General features: G+C 38.6%; 2 protein-coding genes across 2 annotated transcripts; both read left to right on the top strand.

Annotated features, from left to right (window-relative positions):
* Window positions 1–4,082, top strand: FIB4 (Plastid-lipid associated protein PAP / fibrillin family protein). The gene is made up of 4 exons (XM_059591243.2): window positions 1–427; window positions 2,699–2,935; window positions 3,357–3,483; window positions 3,602–4,082. The coding sequence occupies exons 1-4, from the start codon at window positions 80–82 to the stop codon at window positions 3,814–3,816; spliced, it is 927 nt and encodes a 308-aa protein (XP_059447226.2). The 5' UTR covers window positions 1–79; the 3' UTR covers window positions 3,817–4,082.
* Window positions 4,083–5,082: 1,000 nt separating this feature from the next.
* On the top strand, window positions 5,083–9,461 carry LOC132176876 (P-loop containing nucleoside triphosphate hydrolases superfamily protein). Its single transcript, XM_059589031.2, has 6 exons — window positions 5,083–5,855; window positions 6,623–6,778; window positions 6,866–6,973; window positions 7,101–7,211; window positions 7,302–8,876; window positions 9,092–9,461. The coding sequence occupies exons 1-6, from the start codon at window positions 5,241–5,243 to the stop codon at window positions 9,386–9,388; spliced, it is 2,862 nt and encodes a 953-aa protein (XP_059445014.1). The 5' UTR covers window positions 5,083–5,240; the 3' UTR covers window positions 9,389–9,461.

The following is a 9,461-nucleotide window of genomic DNA, read 5'->3' as shown; positions in this document are numbered from 1 at the left end:
AAGGAGGCAAGGATCTAAAGAAGAAGATTCTATGGCACAAGAAGTCCACAGAACCTGACAGATAAAATCACTTCTCTACATGCCATTGCTTGGTTCGTGTGTGTCTTCTTCCCCTTCTCGACTCTCGAGCCACAAGCGAGGACTCAAGCACCCAGTCATGGCCTCTCTAACCTCTCTTCCTCATCTGTCACCTTTCGTCTCCCACTCCTCTTCCTCTTCTTCTTCTTCTTCTTCTTCGATTACTCGTTTAAGTCCCAGCAAAATTCACAGAATCACAATCATGTCTCCAAGACGGCCTCTTTCGGGCAAGCGAAGCGTCGCCCCAATATCGGCTGTGGACGAGGTTTCTGTAGTTGACCCTCCACCTCCACCACCGTTTTCGGAGGACAAGTCAGAGCTTATTGCTTCTTTGAAGCTCAAATTACTGGTAATTCGTTCAACTGCAGATTAACCATTTATGGGTTTTGTTTATTATGCTCATATATTGTTTGTTTTCTTGTTACTTTTGCGTTTAGACTGATAAATAGATAGTTGGGTACTTCTTTACTTGATGCTTCTTCTGCTTGAGGTTAATTCGGTTGAAATGGTTTTTATTCCTGGTTGATTGTAAGGCATTGTTTAACTTGGTTCTATTGATTATGCCTGTTTGTGCTTTTGCTGATTTGCTGTTACGCCTTACACCCTCAATTGTGCTTTTGAATTGACAAATTTGAATTGGGTATTAATGGTCTTCTTGCTTCGTATTATTCCACTATTCATTGATGTCGATTAATGGACTTGACCTGTCTAATATGATTGACGTGATCCTATTTTATACAAATCACTTTTTGCTTGCTTTGGTTCTTTATTTCCTTTTAAAATTGATTAGTTATCCTGTTAAATCTTCTGGTGCTGGGATATCAAGTGAAAAGGATGTACAGTTTAATTAGGGAAAATTACTGTAAAGGTCCTAGGGTTGAACCTTTTTTCAAATCATCTCTTAGGCCTTAAAATTATCAAGATAAACTTTGTTATCAAATCACTTTCTCCGTACACATGCTGTTAGTTTGAGTCATGATTTTGAGCACGCCGGCGTGCTTCAACAGTGAAGCACGCCAGGCTAATTTTTTTTTTTTTTTTTTTCAAAAAAATTAAAATAATAAAATAATAATAAAAAAAAAAATCACGGCCGGCGTGCTTCACTGTTGAAGCACGCCGGGCATGCTCTATATCTTTACCCTGTTAGTTTACCAGAGACTTGTGACATGTAAGCTTGTGGCCACCTCGAAGCTAGTAATTTTTTGACAACCGAACGTATCATTGTGAGAAGAACGTATCATTGTGAGAAGTGCTAGGGAGCCAAACAAATGAACCTAGAAAAATTTTCAAACTGACGTGGTAGACTGTGAGTGGCAGACAAGGGATAGAGAATTACATTTTTTTAATTTAAAAACCCTTACCACGTTAGTTTGAAAATTTTTCTGAGTTCATTTGTTTGACTCCTTAGCACTTCTCTATCGTTGTAGCACCAGTTAGTATTGCTATATCATTTAAAAAATGTCATGTTATTTAAAAAATGATACATAAAAAAGAAAGAAAGAAGAATGAGGGGATGGTTTGGGATGCCGAACCACCCCCTCAAGCCTAGGGGGGTGGTCAAGTCACCCCAAATACTAGTTTTGGAGGTAACAAAAGCTTGAGGGGTGGCTCGACCACCTCCAAAGGCCAAAAGGCATGATTCGACCACCCGTAGAGGATAGTTTTAAGGGTGGCTGAACCATTGGCGAAGTTGATTGGTGCTAGCTTGGTGGTATGTATAGGTGTCGATAAATTACTAACTTTGATGTGGCTACAAGCCTACATGTTTGATAATAAAGCTTATCTTAAGCAGCAATTTGATAATTTTCAAACGTTACAGAACGATTTGAAAAAAGGTTAAACCCTAAGGACCTTCACAGTAATTTTTCGTTTAATTACATTGATTTGTTTATTTTTTGTTGCATGTGGTTCAACCTAGAAGTGGGACTGTGCAACCTTACATTCTTTTGTGCGTATTACATCTATTGAATAACTGTTGTTCTAATACATGAATACTAGGTAATGCTTAATTTGATTCAATTGTGTGTTTAACTGAGGGTGGACTTTGAATTGTCCACCCCATTACAAACTGAGCTAGGATCCAAGGTCTTAGGGAGGCCAATGGTAATGTCTGTTGATTACCGAATGTGAGTTGGAGATGCTTGGGGGCATGGATCAGCACAAAAACTAAAAAGTATCTGTATTATCATGCTTCAGCACGTCACACGTTGTGAGAACTGAAAGATGCAAAGCACCAACAAATGACCTGGCTCTAAAAATACTTGAATGGTGATGAATTTACAGACACAATTATTTATTGTCTTGTGGTTATAGTTCTCATTGCCATTCTGGCGTTGATATATTTCTTTAAACTCTTCTGTGTTGGAGATAGAAGACATTTTTAAAATCACATCTTCCCTGGAGTTCAGTTAAAGTTGAGCAGCCCAAATTCTGTGTCCTTCATACAAAATTTGTCCTTAAAATTGTGGACTCTTTTTTTGAACTTAGTTGTATATAAACATTGATGTGTGCATAGAGAGGTGCAATAGTCATAGTAAATACTTTATTAGATAGATTTTCCTAATTGTATACTGGAAGTGGAAAGATTTGTTCTTAAACATGTATGGGTAATATAATGCAGAGTGCTGTTTCTGGGCTAAATAGAGGTCTTGCTGCAAATGAAGATGATCTGCAAAAGGCAGATGCTGCTGCCAAGGAGATTGAAGATGTTGGAGGACTGGTGGACCTCTCAGTTGATCTTGATAAATTGCAAGGGAGATGGAAATTGATATATAGCAGTGCATTCTCATCTCGTACTCTTGGTGGGAGCCGTCCTGGACCCCCCACTAGAAGGCTACTCCCTATAACTCTTGGTCAGGTGTGCTACCAAAACTGCTCTATTGTATTATCTTCTACTTGGCATTATAGTTTATTTGTTATTTTTATTGTAATCTTTACACCCAATACAATGTACATCAATTAGTAATGCCGTTCGGAAGGCCATGTTATAAAGTGGAAGCTACTTTAGATGAGCCTTAGATCTAAGGCAGAGTTTTCTAGCACCTTACCTAGATGTGTTCTCCTATTGTCATCGTTATCTTCAACCAATTAAACGGTCAGCAAACAAATTACCATAAGGACTTGGTCAACTTGGATGCTCCAAGAGCATTTCAGCATATAAATCTGACCTATTTGTTTTGGGTTCATATCTTGTATATCCAGGCATCATGCATAAGATTAACCTTTTCTAAATCTATTATCATCTTACCATCTAAATGTATGTTTTCTCTTGTAATTAGGTTTTTCAACGGATTGACATCTTGAGCAAAGATTTTGATAATATAGTGGAGCTTGAATTAGGCACTCCATGGCCCCTGCCACCTGTTGAAGTGACTGCCACATTAGCCCACAAATTTGAACTCATAGGTTAGTTCCCTTTTCAAGCTTATATCTTGCAATTGAATTTATTCCAGACTTCTTTATGATTATCTTAGTAAACAAGAAAATAATCATCCTGATTAAGCTTCCAACTAAATGAGAATAGGGTCTGCAAAGATAAAAATCAAGTTTGAGAAAACAACGGTAAAGACAACCGGAAACTTGTCACAACTGCCTCCATTAGAGTTACCACGGATTCCAGACAATTTAAGGCCTCCATCAAATACAGGAAGCGGTGAATTTGAAGTTACCTATCTCGATGCAGATACGCGCATCACTAGAGGAGACAGAGGCGAGCTTAGGGTTTTTGTTATCTCATAATACCTTGATATTCAAGAGTCATGTGTAACGGTCACTGTTCCTGCTTCGATATGTTTGCTTTCTGCTGTTATATATTGTTGTTTTGTCTTAGTTAGTGTTTATGTTGAACCACAGGAAATTGTGTTCAGTTAGGAACAATTTAATCATAATGCAAATGTAAACGCATCAACTGTAAAGTCAAACTGTTTCTTCCCTTAATATATATATGCAGTGCCATAAGGTGCACTTAACTACCTGTAAAGTGGAACTGCAAGCTTGCATGATCAGATTTTGCTGTACTTGTCTAAGATTAAGGTTGTACTGTAATCGTGCATGATCGAGACTACACTCTTTACCATCACCAATCGGCTGTCAAATATAGACAGCCAAATTACCTTTTTTTTTTTTTTTTTTTTTTCCCTATTACCAAATAACTTTATCTCACAAAAAATTCAAATTTTCTTTTATTTTTATATTATATCAATCACTTTTTAATACTAAAACTATTTATCAAACCGTCAAAACTGATAACGAATGAGGACCGGACCCTTCACAATGTCCAATCAAATGCCCAAAGGCTATAGAAATGACGATGTTGTGCCCTCCACCGTTGCCGTAGCCCACTCTAAACAAAACACGTTCACGTTTTTATTCTAAATGTTTGGATCTTAGGAAAATCACCCAAGAAGCTAGAGAGAGAATCAAGTAATCAACACCAGGCTTCAATTTAGGCATTTTTTTTTGGACCAAGTCAATGAATGACTCGCAAGCAGAGCCTGCCCAAATTGTCAGATTTGACAACCAAAGCAATCTACGATCCTTCTTTGAACTCGATACAAAAGAGGTTGTCGTTTGGGAATTAATTGAATCAAAGCTCAATCAACTATACCAAAGTATAGGAGATCATTTTTTTTTTAAAAATAATTATTATTTATTTGAGAAAAAATAATAAAAATCTTGAATTTAAAATAATCATACAATAGAATCTTGAATTTATAAAATAAAAAATGAAAATCAGATAAATTACAAAATTTTATAATCAGGTCAATTATTATTTTTATTTTTATGGGCTATTGAGTGAATTTGGAGGCTGAAAAGGTTCCCCAACCAAGTAAAATTGGCTCACGCTGGAATCGTGCTACCCCCGACCCCCTGCCTGATGAGTGATGCCAAAAAACTAGTCGTTAGAAACGTAACGGCTAGATTTTAGTTAAACTTCAAAAAATCTAATTTCAAATTCTCACTCCTCTCTTTCTCTTTCCTTTTCAAGAATTCCCAAATCTAGCACTCTCTATCTCTCTCTTCTTCTCTTCTTTCTTTCTCTGTCTCTGCAAGTCTCTTATCTCCATACAGCTTTCGTTCTCTCTCTCTCTCTCTCTCTCTCTCTTTCTCCTGTGAGTCCGAAACTCAATCTTGAACATTCTGCTTTCTGCGTTCTCTTTCCTATGGCTCCCACGCCATCTAAAGCAAACCAAACCCACCCGACCCAGATCAAGACCCCGCAATCGAAGCTTCGCATTCATTTCAATGCCAACAAAACAAACCCATCTCCGAATCCGAACGCGGCGGCCAAAGAAGCCCCACAAGATCACCCGGTCGAAGTTATAACCCGGATCCGCGACTACCCGGATCGAAAAGAAAAACCCGTATCGGTTTTGCAAATCAATTCCAACAACCATTCTATACGGGTTCGAGCCGATTTCGGCTACCGGGACTTTAGCCTCGATGGGGTTTCTTTGTCTGAAGAAGAGGACCTTGATGTCTTTTACAAAAAATTCGTGGAGTCGAGGATTAACAGTGTGAAGTTAGGGGACAAGTGCACGATAATGATGTACGGCCCGACTGGTTCGGGCAAGAGTCACACGATGTTCGGATGCTCGAAGCTGCCAGGTATTGTGTACCGGTCTTTGAGGGATATTCTTGGAGATGGGGAGGAAGGACATGGAACGTTTGTGCAAGTAACTGTCTTGGAGATATATAACGAAGAAATTTTTGATCTTTTGTCCAGCAACGGTGGAGGAGGATTAGGCCTTGGATGGCCTAAAGGCAGTGCATCCAAGGTAATAGTCTGTTCTCTATTTTCTTGGCTTCTTGACTTTATTTGAGATAATTTGATTCTTGGTGATTTTTGGGGAAATAAGTGTTGTTGTCTTTAAAGGTTTAGTTGCTTCCTGATTTCTGGAGTTTTGGTTTTGGTTTTGTTTTGTTGGGTTCTCTTTGGGTGCGTATTGCAATCTAAGTTATCTTTTTTGTAGTATGTATTGTATAATTAAGTTCTTTTCTTTCGACAGAGAAAGGGTTTCATGGTTAATTATCTGGAAAATAGAGAAATATATATATATATATATATATATTTCTAAAATTTTTATTTAGCATGAAAGAAGTCAATTGGCTACTGTTGTTTGAGGTTTTAAAAATACAGGGTGTATTTTGGTTGTAAATTGCCAGACAAAATGAGATCAGGAGTACAAAGTGTGTGCATAAATGAGACTAGCCGACTCTGCAATTTTGGGTTCAAATGAGTACAACAAGTGTTTGTTTGTTTTTTGGTTTTTTCCTTTATCTGTTTGGAACCAATAATTAAGGAGTAGGCTGATGTTCAAATTGGTTTTGTAACAAAAGGGGTCAACTTTTTATCTTATGAACATGGAGATTCTTATAGAAGTGCGTCAACGTCAACTTCTTGTGATACATTGTTATATTTTGAAATTTACTCGGCCCTACATGCTTATTCTCATTTTCCTGTGAATTTCTTTGATGCTTATGAGGCAATATTTTAGGCTATGTGGATTCTTGTTCGACAATATATATTCTTCATTTTTTGTAGGTGAAACTTGAAGTAATGGGGAAAAAGGCAAAGAATGCATCGTATATTTCAGGAACTGAAGCTGGAAAGATTTCTAAGGAGATACAAAAAGTGGAGAAACGAAGGATTGTTAAAAGCACTCTCTGTAATGACAGAAGTTCTCGTAGCCACTGCTTGGTATAATTCTTTTAGATTTTACTTGGATGTAGTTCTGCTGGAATTTTATAAGTGGTTGGAATTCTCATGCTTTGCAAACCTGTACAGATAATCCTTGATGTCCCAACAGTGGGAGGACGCCTGATGCTTGTGGACATGGCAGGGTCCGAAAATATTGAGCAAGCTGGTCAAATTGGATTTGAGGCCAAAATGCAGGTAAGATTTGTCATGACTATGTTTTTGTATCTTCAACGTTTGCTGTTCTTTTTCTTTTACGATATTTTCTGTAGTATTGATCTCAGAGGTGTTCCCTGCTAACTTTATACTTTTGTTAACATCTCAGACAGCGAAGATCAACCAAGGAAACATAGCATTGAAAAGAGTGGTAGAATCCATTGCAAATGGTGATTCCCATGTGCCATTTAGAGATAGCAAATTGACCATGCTTCTGCAGGTAACTACTGTTGATATTAGTGTCAGTTATGGTGGTTTACATGGTTTACATGAAGTTTGATTAATGAGGTTTTGTGTTCTTTCTGTTCAGGATTCGTTTGAGGATGACAAATCAAAAATTTTAATGATACTCTGTGCAAGCCCGGATCCAAAGGAGATACACAAGACGATCTCTACCCTTGAATATGGAGCAAAAGCAAAATGTATTGTCCGTGGCCCTCATACGCCAAATAAGGATAAAATTGGCACTGAAGACTCTTCATCTGCAGTAATTTTAGGATCAAGGATTGCTGCCATGGATGAATTTATCTTTAAGCTACAAAGGGAGAACAAGCTCAAAGAGAAAGAGAGAAATGAAGCACACAAGCAGCTCTTGAAGAAAGAAGAAGAAGTTGCTGCACTTAGAGCTAGACTTGAGCTTACTGAAAGGAGGGGATCAGGGGCAAGTGAGGAGGAGATCAACTTAAAGGTGAATGAGCGGGCTCAGATTCTGAAACGTGAGCTGGAAAAGAGATTGGAGGAGTGCCAGAAAATGACTAATGAATTTGTCGAATTAGAGAGGAGAAGAATGGAAGAAAGGATATTGCAGCAACAACAGGAAGTTGAAATGCTGAGACAGCGGTTGGAGGAGATTGAGTTGGAGTTATGCCGTTCTACAGATGCAAGTGCTGATGAAAGTGCATTGAAGGACATGGATGGAAGTGGGTTTGCCAGAAGGCTAATGAGGATATATACCAATGAGGACCCTGGAATGGTAAAATCAATGGACTTGGACATGGATGATCAAGAACCGATTGTTCGTGAGGTGAAGCATGTAGGCGGGATGGTTTGCAAACCTGCTGGAATCCAAGGAAATTTGGATCAGTCTCATCTAGTGGATCATGATGTTTTTGGGGCAAAATTTGGTGACAGGGTATGTCTGAGCACTGTATTTGAGGAAGAAGAAGTAGATGAAGGGGATGATGAACATGAAGAGAGAGTGTTAGATGAAGAAGTGGAGAAAGAAATCATAGAGGAGAAGAGGGTCTGTGTGGTTGATAAGTGTAGCCCTGTAATCAGAGTTGAGCAGACACCAAGTCCGCCTAGCAGAAGTCCAAGGAAAAGAGACCATCCGAAGGAAAGATTAGAGGGTATGGACTCGGAATTATTAAGTGAAGCAGAAAATTCGAAGGATACAGCCTCTTCTAGACGATTGAGAATCCAAAATATATTCACACTTTGTGGGAATCACAGAGAGTTATCTCAACACATCAGGACAACACCTGCAAAAAGGAGGTCTGGCCCCATTGATCCTCAATCATCTCCAACTGGGGAGGATTCTATTGTGAGAAATTTCAACAAGGAGAATTTGGAGGTCCAGAAATACATGCCCATTCCAGAATTTGAAGCCAAAAGTCCAGCAGCTACCGTGGAGCCACTTGCATTGAACAAGAACCAAATATACAATGATGTGGCTTTGGCTTTGAAGGAGAACTACAATCCATATGATCATGGCAATGATGCAAAGATTGAAGTGTATGTGAAATGGGAGGCTTCAAAGGAAATTCCTGGGAAGTTCATTACCACGCTTAAGGTGGTAAAGGATGCAAGCCTTGCCGACCTGAGGAAGCTGATTGAAATCAGTCTTGGTGCAGACAATCAAGCATTCACTTTTCTCGTGCTTGGGGTATGTTGTTATTAATCTTTGCCCAGATTAAATTCTTTAGCATGCTAAACTCATTTTAAAACTGTAAAATCATTTTCCATTTGATTGCTCAAATTCAACTTTGTTTGCTTTTTCCCTACAATATCCCAAAAATCTAATGGAGCATAATGAGTTCTAGTATAATTCTACTCTATGATCAATAAACATTGATATATTCTATAACTGATTTGATACAGGACCCTACTGGAGCTCCAGTTCCAAGAGAGAAGGAAGGAATGGTACCGGCCATCAAACTTCCACTTTGCAACAACCAGGCGAATGGCCGCTTAGCTTGCTTGCGACCAGCAAAGGGAATACAATGTCCTACTCATCTTCCACCAAGCCCGCTTCCACTGAGGCCACTGGAAAATAAATTGCCACTCACCCCAAATTCCTGCTACTCGCATCAACCAGATGAGGGTTCCGGTTTATCACCAAACTTTATTTCTACTCCCTTTATTACTGTTCGAAGGCATCAACTGGAACAACTTTAGACATGTCTGAACTTTTGAATGATCTGGTGCTGCATACTTTTATATAGTATATTAATATGCTCATCTTCCTTAT

This window comes from Corylus avellana, chromosome 4 (assembly GCF_965113065.1).
Source record: "Corylus avellana chromosome 4, dhCorAvel1.hap1.2, whole genome shotgun sequence".
In the NCBI taxonomy this organism is placed as follows: domain Eukaryota; kingdom Viridiplantae; phylum Streptophyta; class Magnoliopsida; order Fagales; family Betulaceae; genus Corylus; species Corylus avellana.
The sequence above is the reverse complement of the archived record's forward strand: the minus strand, read 5'-3'. Positions and strand labels throughout refer to the sequence as shown.

Bases quoted from the DNA above. Each gene is read 5' to 3' on its own strand.
- FIB4 (XM_059591243.2), top strand. From the start codon at position 80: ATGCCATTGCTTGGTTCGTGTGTGTCTTCTTCCCCTTCTCGACTCTCG. The intron at 2,936-3,356 runs GTGTGCTACCAA...TCTTGTAATTAG, and splicing joins TCCCTATAACTCTTGGTCAG to GTTTTTCAACGGATTGACAT. The intron at 3,484-3,601 runs GTTAGTTCCCTT...AAATGAGAATAG, and splicing joins CCACAAATTTGAACTCATAG to GGTCTGCAAAGATAAAAATC.
- LOC132176876 (XM_059589031.2), top strand. From the start codon at position 5,241: ATGGCTCCCACGCCATCTAAAGCAAACCAAACCCACCCGACCCAGATC. The intron at 6,779-6,865 runs GTATAATTCTTT...AAACCTGTACAG, and splicing joins GTTCTCGTAGCCACTGCTTG to ATAATCCTTGATGTCCCAAC. The intron at 6,974-7,100 runs GTAAGATTTGTC...TTAACATCTCAG, and splicing joins GATTTGAGGCCAAAATGCAG to ACAGCGAAGATCAACCAAGG.